Here is a 19,422-nt window from a genome sequence, read left to right as displayed (position 1 = left end):
GTTTATGTTCAGTCTCTTCCTACGCACCCCTCTCCCCTTTTCCCCAAGAATCTTCAGTTCACTCCCCTTCCATATCTCTGATTCTATTATATTCAACAGTTACTATTGTTCATCAGATTTTTTTTAATTTCCTTGATTTTTAGATTCACTTGTTGATAGTTACGTATTTGTTGTTCATAATTTTTATCTTTGTTTACTTTCTCTTCTGAAAGAACCCCCTTCAGCAATTCATATAATTCTGGTTTGGTGTTGATGAACTCCTTTAGCTTTTTTTTATTAGTGAAGCTCTTTATCTGACCTTCGATTCTGAGTGATAGCTTTGCTGGATAGATTATCTTTGGCTGTAAGTTCTTACTATTCATCACCTTGAATATTTCTTGCCATTCCCTTCTGGCCTGCATGGTTTCTGTTGAGAAGTCAGCTGACATTCGTATAGGTGTTCCTTTATAGGTAACTACCTTCTTTTCTCTTGCTGCTTTTAATATTCTCTCTTTGTCTTTTGCTCTTGGGATTTTAATTATGATTTGTCTTGGAGTGGTCCTCTTTGGATTCCTTTTGTTTGGAGTTCTGTGTGCTTCCTGGATTTGTAAGTCTATTTCTTTCGCCAGGTGGGGGAAGTTTTCTGTCACTATTTCTTTCAGTATGTTTTCCATATCTTGCTCTCTCTCATCTTCTGGGACCCCCATAATTCTGATGTTGGTTTGCTTGAAGTTGTCCCAGAGGTTTCTTACATTATCTTCAATTTTCTGGATTCTCTTGCCTTCTTGCTTCTGTGGAGGAGTGTCTTCTGGCTCTTTATGTTCCAAATCTTTGACTTGATTCTTGCGATCTTCGCTACTGTTTTTAGGACTCTGTAAAATATTTTTTATTTCAGACAATGTATTCTTTATTTCTTGTTGATCCCTTATCATTTCTTGATGACTCCTTATTAATTCTAGTTGATCTCTTTTCATATCCTCATAGGTCTTATCCATCTTTTCTAGGAAATTCTTGAAAAACCTTATAAGCGTAGATTTGAACTCTATATCCAGACGCTTTTTGTCCTCCATTTCTTTCGTTTGTGATCTATTTTGTTGTCTCATTTTGCAGTTACAGATGGGACGGGGTTTCAGGGTGGAGCCTGCAGCTTTGGCTTCCGTCAGCCCCGGGTCCTTCAGTGCTCGCTGCCAGCACCTCTTGGGTTTTTCCAGCTCCTCCGCACCTCCTTCTGGTTTTCTCCTTGCTTCTCGCTGTAGAATTTCCAGTCAGTCAACCTTCCTGTAGTTCTGGGCAATGTCCGTTTTATATTTTAGTTGTATTTTATTGAAATTGTTGTGTGCGGCTGCAGCTAGGTGTTCACCTGGGCGCAGCCATCTTGGATCCTCCCTAGAAAAGATTCTTATAAAGTTGCTTTGGGGACCAGACATGTACTTTTATTTTGTTAAATAGCACTAGCAGTGGAGAGGATAGCCTCCCATCTTTTCAGTTGCAATATAGCATGTTATTTCTCTGATGATCAGTGTGTTCTCTTATGTTCAATTTACTTTTCAGGGATGTAGTAGGATCTCTTACTTTGAATTATACCAGGCAAAGCATATGAATCAAATGCCCAAGATAAAGATACAGGATATTGAGAGGTGGCTTTCTAAATATAACTGAGCTTAAAATTAAAGCTTTCAGCCATCTGAAAGCTTATTCTCCTTGTAAATATTTTTAAAAGTTTAAAATGGAAGAGCTCAACATTTTTGTATGGCATATTTTTTGAAAATTTTATATATATTTAATAAAGGTCTTTTAAACATGTAATGTGTCTTCATTTCATATACCTTTGTCAGATTTTCCATAAAAATAAATGTAAAAATTGGAAAAAAATTTTTATTAGTCCACATGGTGTGATTTGGGGACTGGAAATTGTGGTTAAGTTATTGAACAAAGTGCAGAGACTGAAGCTTAAGGATTATCCAGTGAGTTAATGACAGAGCCAGAAATAGAATCCAGTGTTATTTGCTTGGGTTATGATTTGGTTTGAAGAGGGTGGCCTGTGATCTGTTTACATAAATTGCAGGAAGTAAGGTTTGGGGTTTGGAAGAAGTTACAGCTCTGTCATGTTTGGCCAAGAATCTCCCCTCTCCCACATTAACCACCTATTTTATTGACACCAGTCCTAAATTGTAAGGGTAAAGAGGCATGGGCACACCGGCTGGGCACACTTAAAAAAAAAAAAAAAAAAGAACCATAAATGTATCTTCATTGGGCGTCTCTAAGTAGTACGCAATATGGTTTGGAAATAATGGATTCCACCAGAAAACAAACTTTCCTGATCCACTATTGGTTCATGTGGTATTAGATTTGAAAACAGTTGCTATAGTAGAGTTGCTTACTGGTGAAATTATTTTTACTCTTTTCCCTTTCTGTTCCAGTTTAGAAGATATTTCTATCTCTCCCTCTCCTTTTTTTAAATTAATAAAAATGATAAAAAATACCTATACTAATAAAAGCATAATATGCAAATTGACCCAATGGCTGAACAGTGGAACAACCATCTGGACGACCATCTGGATGACCTTCTGGACGAAACTGGGGCTGTGAGGGCCAAAGCAGCTGGGACTGTGAAGGCCTACTCTTGCATTATTTTACATTTTCACTAACTGTGTTTGAGAGTTTCAGTTTCTCCACATCTTTGCAACTCTTGTTATTGTCTGTCCTTTTGATTATTGCCTTCCTAGTGGATGTAAAGTGGTATCTCATTGTGTTTATTTGTATTTGCCTAATGACTAATTAGGTAAGAACATCTTTTCACGTACTTAATGGACATTTGCATATCTTTTTGGAGAAATGTCTGTTCAAATCTTTGCCCATTTTTTTTTCAGCCACATGCTCTACCCTTGAGCTATATCTTCTAATCTTTACCTACTTTTTTTTTTTTTTTTTTTTCAATGGGATTGTCTTTTAATATTGTAATATAAGAGTTCTTTATATAGTCTGGATACCTAACTTGCCTTGTAACTGCTAATTGGTCCTTCATTATTTGCTTAGAGGCAGAGAGAAGTAATAGATACAAAGACTATTAAAAAGACCTGGTGAGTTTTCAGTGAGACCTTAGTTTTTCTTATTTTTAACTTACTCTCTTTTCCCACTCTTGAGAAACCTAGTTAGTTCGTTCATTGAACAAATAGACTGCTGACTATTGCCAGGTTTGGGGGACATAACAGAGAACAAAAGTTCCTGCTTGTGTGGAGCTTGCATTATAGCTGGGGAGAAACAGTTAACAGAAGTCATATCAAATGGTGAAAAAAAGCAATGAAGAATAAAACAGGATACAGTGTGATAAAGATTCTAACATATTCTTCACCTTTCCTGATTACTTAAACCCGTGGTCGGCAAACTGTGGCTCTCGAGCCACGTGCGGCTCATGAGCTCCTTGAGTGTGGCTCTTCCACAAAATACCACTGCCTGGGTGAGTCTAGTTTGAAGAAGTGGTGTTAGAAGAAGTTTAAGTTTAAAACATTTGGCTCTCAAAAGAAATTTCAATAATTGTACTGTTGATATTTGGCTCTGTTGACTGAGTGAATTTGCCGACCATGGTTTTAAGTTATATTACTCTCTTTGCTCTGTTGGACCTTATTGTCCTTTCCATTTATTTTCATCCTATACATCTGAGCTAAACTTTAATTTCCCTCTGGCTCCTAATTCTCAATCCCCCTGAAGTCTAACTTTGGATCTCACTAGTCCACAAAACTACCTTTTATTATTAATAATCTTCTATTAAAGGCCATTATTATCATCTCAGTTTATAATCTATTGTATGTGTAACACTGTTACCTTTCTTCCCATTAAATCTCTTGTTCTTTCCAGTATGATAATTTTATCAAGTTCTTTTTAAACTAGTTCCCTTTCTCTTAATTATCTCTTAAGTTTGGCCTCTCTTCTTTTAATATTCCTGTGGTGAATTTTGATCATTCTCACATGATTTTATTTGCTTTCTGAGAACATATGTCTATGAGATCTCACTTAGCTCATGCTGCACCACTGCTTTCAAATTTAGCTAGTGGAGCTGAGATGAACAGCTGATGCTACTCATGGAGCAGGATTCTTTTCCCTTTACTCCTTCCTTGGGCGATTTCTCCTGTTCAGGCTGATTAAGACAGGTTATTTCCATGACTGCTTTAATATTTACCTGTGACTGTTAACAATTCACAATCCTCAGTCAAGTAATCTGAGTCAGAAGGTTTATTCCTTCATTGATGCTAGTGCATTTTATTTATTTATTTATTTAATTGATTTTTTTTTAAAAAAATATATTTTTTATTGATTTTTTTACAGAGAGGAAGGAAGAGAGATAGAGAGCCAGAAACGTCGATGAGAGAGAAACATTGACCAGCTGCCTCTTGCACACCCCCTACCAGGGATGTGCCAGCAACCAAGGTACATGCCCTTGACTGGAATCAAACCCGGGACCTTTCAGTCCGCACACCGACGCTTTACCACTGAGCCAAACAGGTTTTGGCACATTTTATATTTTTAAGTCTTTTGAAATGTAGGGCTGAGTTCAGAACTTAAAAAAAAAAAAAAAAAAGGAACAGTCTTTAGATTTCCAGTGCTATAGCATTTACTTTAAACCAACTTTTAATTCTTTCTTTTGTCTGGTATTAGGCTGGTGTTTTCATTCAAGCTACTGTCACAGTGAAGCATGAATTTTTCCTTTTATATAGAGGAGGAAATTAAGCCTTATATAAATTAACAATATACTCATGGTCACAATGGGGATTCTAATCTAGGTAGGTCTTGACTCAAGTAATAATGCTTTAAGTTCTTTGTAGACTATAAAGCATTGTGTATCTGTTGGTGGGAGAGGGAAGAGCTCATAAGAATTACTTGGGAGCTTTTTCAAAATACTTGGCCCCATTTCCTCCTGCTCCCAAATAATGCATTTTTATACAACTTAGTCTGTTAAATACCTGCTTCCTAAATGTGATAGTGTGTGACTCAGTTTAATATACACTCGAAGACTGCTTATATTAAAAGAAATTTCATATTCTGTTGTTGCTGGGATTTAATACATTAAATTCTATTAGAGCAAACCCATCAATGAATGACTGGTTTTACTATTCATCCTGGTTGTGTCACTCATCAACATAAACTTCCTTGCATGTTCACATTCAAAGGATTTAGAGAAAAAGCTACTAGGTGTTGTTGGTACCGGCTTAAACTGTATAAATTATGGATGTAATTGAATGAGTTAATGTAATTGTTTAACTGTAGTTTGCTCCAGAGATGTAAGCTTGTAATTTGGAGGACACTATGACTTTTCTGACTTCATTGTGAACCTTAGCCTTTTCTTGTGAGATTTCCATGTTGCTAGTCATTTGCCTGGGCAGGGAGAGAAGATTGGCATTATGTTTGTTCTTTTAGTTAACCAGCCTGGGGTTTAGGACACCATTTAGCAGCAGCAATGTAGATTAAAATGAAAATAGAAAAACTAAGACATTGAGATTAGGACACATTAGAAAAATAGTTAGGAACTAGAGTTGGTAGCGAATGGTAACTAATTGGGTGTCCTAAAGATGTTGATGTGGGGGATTCAATATATAAGAAAGATCCTTTTCTCCTTGGCTGGTTTGGCTCAGTGGATTGAGTGTCGGCCTGTGGACTGGGGGGTGGGGTTCCTGGTTCGATTCTGGTCGGGGGCATGTACCTTAGTTGCAGGCACATCCCCAGTGGGGGGTGTGCAGGAGGTGGCTGGTCGATGTTTCTCTCTCACTGATGTTTCTAACTCTTTCCCTTCATCTCTGTAAAAGATCAATAAAAAAAAAATTTTTTTTAAAAGAAAGATCCTTTTCTATTGCCTGAATTCTGAGTTGACTGAGTAATATCAATAAAACAAGAACCAATAGATGATAAATGAAATATTACTGTTTGTACAGTTGATTTTTTATTGAGATAAAAATTCACATACTATAAACTTCACCATTTTAAAGTGTATCATTTGGTAGTTTTATGTTAAATGTTTTTATTTGCAAGGTTGTACAGCTATCACCACTATCAAATTTCAGAACATTTTCATCACGTCCAAAGGAAACCTATTAGTAGTCACTCTTTCCCGCACCATCCCACATACCCCTTTCCTCATCTCCTGGCAACCACTAATCTATTTTCCATCTCTAGGATTTGCCTATTCTGAATATTTTAAATAAATGGAATATGTGGCCTTTTGCGTATGACTTTTTTTCATTTAGCATAAAGCTCTCAAGGTTTATCAGTGTTAAAGTGGGCTTCATTTAAAAAAATACATATTTTTTATTGGTGTCAGAGAAGAAGGAAGAGGGAGCGAGAGATAGAAACATCAATGATGAGAGAGAATCATTGACTGTCTCCTGCACACCCCACACTGGGGATCGAGCTTGCAGCTGGGGCATGTGCTCTGACTGGGAATTGAACCATGACCTCCTGGTTCATAGGTTGATGCTCAACCACTGAGCCACACCTGCGGGGCTGGGCTTCATTCCTTTATGGCTGAATAGTATTCTATTTTATATTATGGATATTGTATAGATATGCCACAGTTTATTCATTTATCAAATGATGAATATTTGATTAATTTCTACTTTTGGTTGTTATGGATAATGGTGTTATAAATACTGTGCAGATTTTTGTAAACTTTTAAATTATTTTGGGGAAACAACCCCCCCCCCCACACACATATGTATCCCTTAGAGCAGTGGTTCTCAACCTTTCTAATGCCTTGACCTTTTAATATAGTTCCTCATGTTGTTGATGACCCCCAAACATAAATTTATTTTTATTGCTACTTCATAACTAATTTTGCTGCTGTTAATGAATCGTAATGTAAATATCTGTGTTTTCCGATGGTCTTAGGCTCTACAGCAGCGGTTCTCAACCTGTGGGTCCCAACCCATAGGTTGAGAACAGCTTAGCAGGGCCAACTAAGACCATCAGAAAACATGGTAATAAGGGTGATATCCTATCTAATAAAGAGGGAATATGCTAATTGACTGCCTCGCCTTTAAAGATGGCTGGACCCACAGCCACAAGTTGGTGGCACACAGTCCCCACACCCCTGCCAGGGCAGCAGGTACGTGGCCCAGCCGCTCCCCATGCCTGCCTCCAGAGTCCCCCAGTCCCCTAGCCGCCCAGGGCTGGCCTGAGGCTCAGCTTACCAGTGCCTGCCGAGGTTTACGCTGCTTGCGCTGCCGGCAGTGACAGCAGCAGAGGTTCGTGATGGGGCATTGCCTTCCCCTGATTGTTGGGTTGCTTCCCTCCCCTTGAAGGCTCCTGGACTGTGAGAGGGGACAGGCTGGGCTGACGGAACCCCCCCCTCCAGTGCATGAATTTTCATGTACCAGGCCTCTAGTCATAGAAAGTTGTAGAATATGGCTTAGTTTTAAAAGCCAAATAGTCTAACTTACCATATTCTCTCATTCACACACAAGAGAACCTATTATAGACCATGGTACAGTCACCTGACGTCTGTCTAGATTGTTAGACTCAGCAGAGCATGCACACCCATATTGCTGCCTTACAGAGTCCTGTAAGTTACTTATCTCTTTGAGTGGTTTAAGAGCTCAGGAGTATTTAGAGATGTCAGTCATTCTTAATAGAAATCAAAATTTGAAAAGAAGTATGCTACTCTAACAAAAAAAATGAAAGCCATTTTGTCACGTTAGAAAATATATCATAGAAAGACAATAAATTCTGTTTGGGACATGATAAATTTGGGATTTTTAGTTGGGCATGTCAGATATTTATGTTTGGAGATCAGGAGATATATAACTGCTGGAGATACAGATTTGAGGTTCATCTGCATGCAGGCAATTGAAACACAGGAGTGAATAAATCACCCATAATTAAAACGGTAGAGAAAAGAATAGTAATTCCCATATCTAAGTCTTGAGGTGTTGGTTTTTCCAACTGAGTAACTCATTTCTGAGTTTTGAGATTTTTGATTTTGAATTTGTAACTTTCCGAACCTTATTTGTGGGAATTCTTCCAGGCTGAGATCAAAGCAGATTCCTCAGAGGATTGGCATTTGCTTCTATCAAGATTGGGTGGGGGACACTACCAATCTAGAACTACCCTAAACAGAATTCTAAATACAAAGCTTTTTAAACCATAATTAGGTGAGAGTCAGTTTATTGTTGTGAATATCAGGGGAAATTCTGTTGAATGCTATCTAGGCCCCTCATTCCTTCCCCAGCACTCAATGCCAAGAGTAAGAAGCAGTTTTCCTTGCACTTCTCTTGGGTAACACCTGGACTTTGCCTTTTGCCTCTGTACCTTGGGCCCCAATAGGTTTTGGAATTGCAAGCTGATATTCATTGGGTTTGGCAAAATGCCCTGAAGGTGAATGAAAGCCAGTTTCTTTTCTCTGAATACTTTTCTGATTTTCCTTTCTTAGTCTTTGGCCTTGATCATGCTTTATTTTATCCATTGTTTGTTATTTTAAAGTTTTAAAAATATTTTATCTAGTGTTTGTTATTTTCAGTGGCATGTTGATCAAGCTATCTATTCTGTCCTTCTGGCAGAAATAGAAATGTTTTGTCTGTCTTCAGGGCATGCAGGGACAGTTGGATGCAGGGAATTCAGTAAGCCTCTAAATCAAAGGTTATAAACTTGGGACAAAATCCAATGTTTGTTTGGTCCACATAGCATTAAGAAAATAAAAATCAGGAGATTTAAATAAAAATTTTGATAACTTCTCTTGAAAAAATTAGGAGACCTTACAATATTGGGCTTGCAATCCTGTTTAGTAACAGTTTTCTAGAACTAGGAATAGCAGCTGATTTCTTCAGAGTGAACATGTTTTCTTTAGTTGCTCATAATCTTCACCAGTTGTGTAACGTATGCATATGTATACACATACTTATTCCAATTTCTCTCATTCATGTTATCTGTAGACATTTGTGAATCATCCTTGTGCCCAGTAGTAGTGCTTATAGACAATTTCACATTTGTTCATTGATTTACTTAATTCTTACATCAAACCTGCAATTTACTCCTGATGAATAAATAAAGATATATGGGTGGTATTACTGTCAAGTTACAGATGAAAAACTGAGGTTCAGTGAGGTTTTATATAAATTCTTTAAGGTCTCAGTGTCACAGTTAGAATTTGACCCTAAAACTGTCTTATTCAATACTTTGTTTCAGTGCTGTTCTTAACTTTTTTTTTTTTTAAAGCAATGGAATTATTTCAGTGAATCTTAGTGAAGTCCGGATATAAAGCCAAAAAGGATAGCACTACTTAAATTGAAGAGTAGATGGGTGGGGGACAATTATGTAGAAATGAGAGTCTGCATGTTCAACTCTTTGGTAGCCTTTAGGCATTTTTAGGAACCCCTGGGATTCTGCTAAACAGTTTGGACACTCTGTATAACATAAGCATAACAATTTGTTAAATTTTTATGAGCTTTCAGAATATTTTAATTAGAATTGTAACATGGTTTATAGTTTCATTTACTTTGGAGCATCTGATAAATAATTCTTCTCTATTTTTCAGATTCTCTTTGTGGCCAGATGGGTTTGTATGGACAGGTTTGTCCATCTGTAACTTCATTAAGGTGAGTGCTCCTCTTTTTCTTTACTGGAGCATGTAACATTTTATTTGGGAGATATTTTTATTTACAGAAATATTTGTGGTAATGTGATTTGGATCTTAAGTTCTACTTGAGGAATTTACGTATGTTCTTATACATGAAATAATATAATTTTATACTTTGTTATTTCTTTTTTTAAAATCTAATCCCTTGTTTGAATTAGAAAATACAAAGTAAATATTGGTTGCCTTTGTAGCAGATTATTAAATGAAATTAGATGCTACTTTTAATTTTAACCTCTTTCTAAAGGAGAATGTAAATATGTTACCTAGGTAAACATGTTACCTAATGTAAAATAGAACTTAGGAACTAAGTTATATACAACACAGTAGTTTTAGATTTTTTGAAGTTGCCAAATCCTTTACAAATTAAATTCTATGTGAAATCCAGTGAATAAAACAGATAAATGTGGGACTTTTCTGCTTGCTTAGGTTACCATTTTTAATCCTCACATTTATCCCTGAGGGATTGCTGCAGTTCCCAGAGTACAGATTGATAAAATAACCTAAATCTACTCTATTGAAATCTTTCAGACTAGCATATGAAGTGTTTTTGGCAACACCTACCAGTTGTGTGTAGTATTGCAGGTAGTAGTACCATTTATTCATTCAGCATGTTGAGCACATAATATGTACTCAGGCACTATTCTAAATGTTGGGCTACAGAAGTGAACATAGAAGATAAAAATTCTATAATTATGGAATTCACATTCTGGTGAAGGGACAATGAGCAAGATAAATAAGAAGTATATGTTAGTGACTAAGGGTTAAGGTGAAAATAAAATAAAGAGGAATAGGAAATACATTTTTCTTTGTTGTTGTTTTTTCTTTTGTACTTTAAGATAGAGTAGCTATGGAAAGCTTTACTGAAAAGGTGACATTTGAATGAAGACCTGAAAGAGAGATGGAATGAATCTTATTTTGGATAGTATATGGAAGATGTGCATTCCAGGTAGAGGGAATTCAGGAAGGCCAAGGCAGGAGACTTACTTGTCTTGTGTGTGGGAGGTCAGTGTGGCTGTAACAGAGTGGTGAAGAGAGCTAAAATTGCCTAGCTTTGGAGGGCAGAGGAGAGAAAGAAGGGATACAAAATGGTTAAAGCCATGAATGTGAAGCCAAGGAATCCTTAGGCTGGAAAGAAATTCTGGTTGTCTAGAAAAGTGAAATTGCCTGTTTAGTGTTTACACACTTGACCAAAGCTGGCTATTCTTTTTCCTTAGTAAGAAACTTTACTCCATGCTATAATATCTTTCCCTGAGAATGCATCTTCCAGCCTATAATGGAAACAGATGGAGGGTTGCCCCCTGGTCAAACTCTTGGTTGAACTCCTGGTTAAGGGGACAATTTGCACATTAGCCTTTTATTATATAGGATGTGAAATTATATTAAAATTTATATAAGATTCACAAGTATGTCTTTTAATTTGAATCTACTACATTCATATGCAGAGTTTGAATAATGTCTTGATAGCAAATACTGGATAATCTATATCTATTCATTTCATGAGTTTTGGAGAGCAAGAGTGAGAGTTCAGATAATGATAGATACAGTTTCTATCAAACAGTAGAATCTTAAAATAATTGAGCAGAATCTGTTTGGTTCCTGAGTTTGCATAAGATAGGTTTGAATCCTGAGGTGTACCTGTATTTTTATTTCAAAGTAAGATTCAGTAAGAGCAAAAGCTTACTAAAAAACACACAAAAGTTTTCCTTGAACATTTGCTTTATTCAGGCAAGTGTATACATATCTATAATGATAAAAGTGTAATATGCTAATTAGACTGGATATCCTTCTGGATGAAGCCGAGGCTGCAAGGGAAGCCTGGGTCCTGGGTGTCAGAGGGCAGCCAGTGGTGACAGCTGGGGGAAGGAAGGCCTACTCTTGTATGAATTTTGTACATCAGGCCTCTAGTATGTATGTAACATCTTTCACATGTTGTAGCAATAGACTATTTTTCATAATTTGGTTTGATGAAAGCAAAATAAAATCTGATGATTTTGGGGGACTTGTTAAAATGGGCCTTTTCTGCATTTGTAAATTGGCTAACATTTACTAGAGGATTTATTTTATGGTTTATATGTGTGTGTAGCCTGGGATACTGGCTTATCAGCACTTTAGTTTCTGGTGACATATACCCCTTCTACATGAGGTTTCTTCCTCTTGTTATCTTTTTCTATTTTCACCCCCCCCTTTTTTTTATACTCATTTTTTTTCTTTTTTGTTATGTTTCTTTAAAGATGCCTTTTATTATTAACCCAGTGTATCAGTTTAGAATATGATAGGGAACACGGATATTTTAGCACCAGAGAAGCTCATGTGTTATGTCATCTGTTTCCTCCTGTTGATATTGATGACTCTGCAATTTAGAACAACCAGAAGAGGTTAGATTTGTTTTAAGGCTTCTTGCCTTATTTCTAGTAGCAGGGTTTGGAATTAATACGGCAGCTCTGATAATATATCGTATCTTAGAATCAGATAGATACAGGTTCATATCTCTGCCACTTGTTACTCATATGATCTTGGACAAGTTACTCCACTTTTACTAATTTTGCTGTTACAGGATTGTTAATGCTTACTCACTGGTCTGTTAGGATTCATGTGATTAAGTATGTACATAAGGCATCTAGCATCTTTTTTCTCTTCCATTTTTCAATAGTAGAAAGCAAAAATCATCTTTTTTTTAGAATAAAAGAGGACAAATTTTGTATTCTTTGCTTCAACTCAAGAACATGTGAGAAGAGGATTTCTTTCCCCCTTTTTTCCTATTTTTCCTAAATTCTTAGATTCTTGAGTATCAGGTTTGTAACTGGCCTTCAGGCTAAGGATGTTGCTGACATTTAATATTATAAGTTTATTTTTATAATTTTATGCTCTTAGGTCTGCCCCACACAGAGACAGAAATAGCTTTTGCATTGTCATTGCCATATTTTATCATCATCTTTATCAAACTTTTTTGGAATTGCTAAAATATATTCTCATGTTCAGTTTTTAGCATATTTCAGTTAAATGAAGGCCAATGAGAAACCCTCTTAATTTTGACCACTATAGAAACTTTTTCTAAAATGTACTTTGAACTTTTCTGGCTTATCTTCTAAAGCTTTACTGTCTAATACAGTAGCTCCTAGCCTAGTGCATCTATTTAAATTTAAATTAATTAAAAGTAAGTACAATTTTAAATCAGTTCCTCAATCACACTAGCCACATTTTAGGTGCTTAGTAGCCACATATGCTAGTGACTATCTTATTGAATAGCACACAAGCATTTCTGTAATTGCAGAAAGTTCTGTTGGATAGTGCTGGTCTAGCTCACTCTAAATGTAATTTAATTTTTGATCTAATGCATTAGGGCTTCCATTTTTGAACATCAGGTATTAAAGAGTACCATTGATTGAAAGACATTATAAAAGTTACTTTTGTGACTAAATATTGGCCTTGATAATAGCTAGCATTTAAGGTGCTCTTACTTCTAGACCAGGCATTATTTAAGCATTTTAAAGTATAATAACTAAATTCCACCAACAACTCTATATAAGGTCAGCACAATTATTCTTGTTTTATAAACTAGAAAACTGAGATAAAGTTAAGCAACCCAAAGACATGCATTATATTAAGGGACAGAGTTGAGATTTATACATAGATCTTATTTTAGTACCCATGCTTCTAATCACTAAATTTTGTCTCTTGGTTATCAGTATTTGTTATAATTTGAGGCTTTTTCTTAAATGAGGGATATCATAAAATATTCTACTTAATTGATGATACTATAAAAAAATAAGTACAAAAGGAAAGATCAGTGCAGGTGACTGGAATAAATGATATAAAACTAGTGATTTAATTTTGAAATACATATGTAAGATGAAAAACTATTGTTATGAAAGGTAGTTTTATTATGGGGATGTGGTAGAGAAAGTAGAGCTGTCATGAATTCATATATGTAGGGAAAAATACTATCACATAATAGGGAATAAAAATTGTCATTGGATATACTGGCAGAGTAAACTAAGAATCAAATACAAAATCTCTGCCTATCAACGATACACATACTATCTAATAAAAGAGTAATATGCAAATTAACCACCACTCCACACCACAAGCCACGCCCACTACCCAATCAGGAGTGAGTATGCAAATTAACCCAACCAAAATGGCTGCAGTCACGGAGAGAGCAGGAGGCTTGGGTTTCCCCAGCAATGGAGAAAGCCAAGCTTTTTGCACATCCTGGCTGCTCCAGGCTTCCACTCAAGGCTACAAAGTCTTAATTATAGGAGATAAATAAGTCCTAACAAAAATGGCAGCAGCCATGGAGCTGGAGGGAGCAGTAGGCTTGAGTTGCTTCCAGCGATGGAGGAAGCCAAGCTCCAGTTTCCCTGGCTTGTCTTGGCCTCCACTCAAGGCTACAAAGTCTCAATTATAGAAGATAAATAAATCCCAACAAAAATGGCCTCAGCCACAGAGCAAGCAGGAGGCGTGACTCCGCTCAAGGATACAAAGTTTCAGTTATAGAAGATAAATAAAAATTCCAGATACTAGGGCCTCTTCTTGGGTCACTAGGGGGTGTGGCTGGCTGCAAACCACCACAGACCTCTTGCCCAGGCCGTCCCATGCCCCAAAGGAATCCCCACCCTGATCCGGGACACCCTTCACACACAAGATGGTTGCCCCATGTGGACACAAGATGGCCAGCAGGGGAGGACAGTTGGGAGGAGCCACGCCTGCAAGGGAGGGCAGTTAGGAGGGGACCAGGTCTGTAGGGGAGGGCAGTTAGGGGTGACCAGGCCTGTAGGGGAGGGCAGGTAGGGGCAAACAGGTTGGCAGGGGAGCAGTTAGGCATCATTCAGGCCTGCAGGGGAGTGTTTAGGGGGTGGTCAGGCTGGTAGGCAGAAGCAGGTAGGGGCAATCAGGAAAGCAGGCAGGCGAGCAGTTGGGAGCTAGCAGTCCTCAATTGTGAGTGGGATGTTCAATTGCTTATTTAGGCCCCATCCCAGTAGGATTGGTCAGACAGTCAGACATCTTTTGAGGGGTCCCAGATTGGAGAGGGTGCAGAGTGGGCTGAGGGACACCTCCCTCTCTGTGCACGACTTTTGTGCACTGGGCCTCTAGTAGTATAAAATATGAAAAAAAAGTTACATGATTTGATTTAGAAGTTTATTTTAGTCAATCTTTGTTTGTTTGCAAGTAAAGGAAATCAGCACTAAATATATCAAATGAAAAAGAAAAACAAAAAATTTGGAGAATATTGGGGTATTTTACAGAACTCAGGGATAGCTAGATCTCTTGAGGGAACAGAACTTAGGTTCTTAGGAACCTAGGAGGTATACTTTCATCTCTGTTGCTTCTCACTGAATGTAACTTATTTCTTCATTTTTATAAACTAAGGTTTTTTTGTTTGTTTGTTAATCCCCACCTGGGTATTTTTTTCCATTAATTTTTACAGAGAGTGAAAGAGAGGAAGGGAGGAAGGGGGGGTGGGGAGAGACAGAGACAGAGAGATAGAGAAACATTGATGTAATAGAGACACATTGGGTGGGCCTCTGCATGCCCAGGTATGTGCTCTTAACTGGGAATCGAACATGTGATTCTCCGGTCGGGGGTGGGGCACTTGCACACTAACCATTTAGCATACCAGCCAGGGCTCTACAGACCAACTTTCTTTGCCTTTCTGCCACATGGCCATCTACTACCTCTCAAGTTCATAGTTTCTTCGTTCAGAAGATCAGCCCAAATAGTTCAGTCCTAATTATAAATTCCTGATGGAGAAAATTTAGCTGAACAACTTAAATCAACCCTGGTTTAAATCCCTTAATTTGTTGTAGTAATGGTGCAGGCGTGGTATAGATACAACTTTCAGGACCTGAATAGGAATTGAACCATAACCTTTTGGTTCATAGGTCAGTGCTCAGCCACTGAGCCCACCAGCTGGAACTGGATACAAATTCTTAAGCTCTATGCTTTGCAAACATTTTGTTGTTGTTGTTTTTTTCTCCCTTAGTCTATGGCCTTTGCTTTCCTAATAGTGCCCCTCGAAGAACAGTATTTAATTTTGAAAAAGTCCAACTTATCAGTTGTTTTCTTTTATGAATTGTGATTTTACGTCACATTTTATAAATATTTGCCTAACCAAATGTTACAAAGATTTTTCTTCTGTAATTTCTTTTAGAAGTTTTATAATTTTAGCTTTTACATTTATTCTGTAATTCATTTTTCAAGTTTTTTGTGTATGATGTCATGTGTAAGGGTCATTGTTAACTTTTTTCTTGTATAAATAATGAGTTGTTTCAGCATGAATTTTGGAAAAGTCTTCTCACTAACTTGTCACCTTTATTTGAGACCGACGAGCTGCCTACTGCGCTAAGGAGGCGGTTTGTCACCTTTATTGAAAACCAATTGACCATATATGTGTAAATTTATTTATTTATTAAATATATTTTTTTATTGATTTCAGAAAGGAAGGGAGAGGGAGAGACAGACAGAAATATTAATGAGAGAGAATCATTGCACAACTCCTACTGGGGATGGAGCCTGAAACCTGGGTATGTGCCTTTGACCAGAATGGGACCTGGGACTCTTGAGTCCGCAGGCCGACACTTTATCCACTGAGCCAAACTGGCTAGGAAAAGTCTATTTTTAATTCTGTTCTTGTGGTTTATATATCTATCCTTTTACCACTGCCACTTGTCTTTATTAATGTAGACTTATACTAAGTCTTGAAATCTGGTAGTCTTAAGTACTCCTTGCTTTTAAAATTGAGAAAAGAATCTGATGATCTCATATTACAAAAACTGAAGTCTATTGTGAAATACTCAATTCAGTTTAATTTTTTTTAACTTAGCCATACTTAAATCTTAACAAGGAATCTAAAAATAGCTATAAGTATGAATCTATGATACTCTGAAAATAACTCCAACTCAAGTAATCTATATATATTATAGCTACTAGAAGCCTGGTGCATGAAAATTCATGCACTGGAGGGGGGGTCCCTCAGCCTGGCCTGCCCTCTCTCATAGCTTGGGAGCCCTTGGGGCGGGAGGCGACCTGGCAATCACAGGAAGGCGATGCCTCCATCATACCTCTGCTGCTGCCACTGCCAGCAGTGCAAGTCTTGGCCAACCCTGGTTACCTGAGTCTCAGGTGGCCAAGGGCGACTGGACAGCTGCCATTCAAGGCCTGCCCTGGGCGGCTGGGCAGCTGTTGTCTGAGGCTTGCCTGTGCCTCGGGCTGGCCCTAGGCAGCTGGGCAGCCAACATAGGAGGCTTTTCTGTGCCTTGGGCGTCAGCTGGGCAGTTGGTGGGTTGAGGGGACTCTGGAGGCAGACGTGCGGAGTGGCCAGACCTGCCTGGGGGCGGGCCTGGCCATGCCATGTGCTTGCTGCCCTGGCGGGGCTGAGGGGACTGGGTGCTGCCATCTTGTGGCTGTGGGCACCACTATCTTTGAGGGTGCGGGAGTCAATTAGCATATTCCCTCTTTATTGGCTTTGGGTGCTGCCATTTTTGTGAGGGCGTGATGGTGAATTAATATATTCCCTCTTTATTAGATAGGATTGTATATTGTTACACAGCTTTATGTCAGATTGGCTAAGGAGAATTACAAACAAGTTAGAGATTGCTTTTTGGACTTTTTAGGTTCTCCATCTTGTGAAAAGCCCAATGTTATCTGCTTGTTGTGAGCAGGAACAATTGTTATGAGAAATATTTTTTAAAATTCACAATGTAGAACTGGATTCAGCTATATTTGTTGTGTGCAATATACTATGGAGACTTCATTGACAATGGAGAAAACAAGCGAGTATGTTTATTTTTTAAAGGGTTTTTGATAGTTGTCAATTGTTAAATGCTCACAGTGTGTCAAGCATTAACTATGTACTAGGCTGTTCCATATAAACTGAGTGGCCAGATTGTTATGCTTTCAGAGATCATAATAATCTGGCCACTCAGTGTATATATTTTGTCATTTACTCCCTAGCAGTTCTGTGAGAGTTGGAGGTTTGATTTGTCCAAGGGTGCAGTTAATAAGTGGAAGAGTAAGAATTAAAGCTTTTTTGAGTGACTTCAAAGTCCTTCTCTTTCCATTACATTATACTGTATTAGAAAGAGTCATATTCAGTCTTGGAAATGATGACTTCTTAAAACATGGTTCTTAAACTTTATGGTCTCTCAAAATTATTTAGTATTCAAAGAGCTTTTGTTTTTGTGAGTTATATCAATACAAATTTATTGTATTAGAAATTAAAACTAAAGAAAAAATTAAGATATTAACATGTTTTATGAAAAATAACTTTTCCAAAAAAATTTAGTGAGAAGATTGGTATTGTTTACATTTTTGCAAAATTTAAAAAAATGGCATCTGAAAAGCTCTACTGTACACTTATGAGAGGATGAGAGTTAAAAAGGCAAATGACATCTTATTATGAAAATTGTTTGGAGCCTTCAAATCCCCTGAAAGGGTCTCTGGATCACATACTTTGAGGACTGCTGCACTGTGGACATCATCTGTAGCAGCTTAAGCTGTTTCTTTAGCATTTTTTGTATGCATCATACTTAACACGAAAAGATAAGATGGGATCATTTTCTAAATGGTTAGTCCTTTGCCAGCATTGATGTCATACTACTGGTATAATGCTATGGATGCAGGATATGTAGAGATATATGATATTCAGTAAACATTGTATGGTGAGTTGAAGCACTATGGTTGCAGAGGTCAGGATAAATACTTGAGTGGGATAGAATGAACCAGTAGACACATGTTACTCAGAGGAATATATATATATATACACACACGCACACACACACACACTTAATATATATATTTAAACCAAGTATAAGAACTATTAATAGTAGATTCCATCTAGGTTTTTAAGTAACAGCTACGAAAATGGCTTTGAGTGTTCTTGTGTCAAAGGGGGACTGACATTCATCAGTCTTTCTAGCTACTTGGAAACAAAGATTTCAGTAGGTAGAGTGAGGTTTATATGTAAAATATAGTGTTTATTTAATGATAGGATGTAGTTTAGTGATTAATGCCCCCAAATATTTATTTCCCCTCCCTAAATTGTTGAGTAAAATATTTTAAAGCTGAGAATTACACATATAGTATAAAAATATCTTTTGATTATATGATCCCTAATTTTGTATCCTGAATGGAGTTCTAGCTATGAGTATGGCTTGTATGAATTTAGAACACAGTTTTATGAATCTAAAATTACATATTTGTGGAATAATTTGGAGAGAATCTAGAGAAGAGCAATAGGTATATTATGATTCTTGAATCATATCTGGTTGAAGAAGTTCTAGTTGAGTAGAAAGAGCCCAAATGATGTTAATACTATAAAACGTATGAAGCATCATTATGAAGAGAACTCTGACCAGCTCTCATTTTCTAAGATAGAATTTAAAGAAAGTTTCTTCTCTATAGCAAGGGAGGTTTAGATTAGCCTGCTGAAACTTTTATTTAAAAGAACAACAACAGCCGAAACCGGTTTAGCTCAATGGATAGAGCGTCAGCTTGGGGACTGAAGGGACCTGGGTTCGATTCCGGTCAAGGGCATGTACCTTGGTTGCGGGCATATCCCCAGTAGGGGGTGTGCAAGAGGCAGCTGATTGATGACTCTCATCGATGTTTCTAGCTCTCTATCTCTCTCCCTTCCTCTCAGTACAAAATCAATAATATATATATATATATATTTTTATAAAAGAACAACAACAGTGAATTACAAATCTTATAACAGATTTAGATAAGTTGAATAAATTGTAAACTTTTTTCCCCTTGAGGATCTTAAAGAATATTATTAGTCTCCAAAATAAGTAATAACAAGGATTCAAAAAATGAAGTTCTTT

At 37.2% G+C, this 19,422-nt stretch overlaps 1 protein-coding gene across 5 annotated transcripts in view; it reads left to right on the top strand.

The window, feature by feature from the left end:
- The window catches only part of FOXJ3 (forkhead box J3), a 124,533-nt gene that overhangs the window by 22,845 nt on the left and 82,266 nt on the right, over positions 1-19,422 (top strand). For 4 of the 5 annotated variants that reach the window (XM_036444310.2, XM_036444312.2, XM_036444311.2 and 1 more), the window contains exon 2: positions 9,497-9,557. The exons of the other annotated variant lie outside the window; for it this stretch is intronic. In XM_036444310.2, coding sequence (XP_036300203.1) covers positions 9,514-9,557 — 44 coding nt within the window. In that variant the 5' untranslated portion in view covers positions 9,497-9,513. The remainder of the gene's footprint in view (positions 1-9,496; positions 9,558-19,422) is intronic. 5 annotated transcript variants of the gene reach the window in all.

Source organism: Pipistrellus kuhlii, unplaced genomic scaffold (assembly GCF_014108245.1).
Source record: "Pipistrellus kuhlii isolate mPipKuh1 unplaced genomic scaffold, mPipKuh1.p scaffold_m20_p_2, whole genome shotgun sequence".
In the NCBI taxonomy this organism is placed as follows: domain Eukaryota; kingdom Metazoa; phylum Chordata; class Mammalia; order Chiroptera; family Vespertilionidae; genus Pipistrellus; species Pipistrellus kuhlii.
This window is presented reverse-complemented; position numbering and strand designations above follow the sequence as displayed.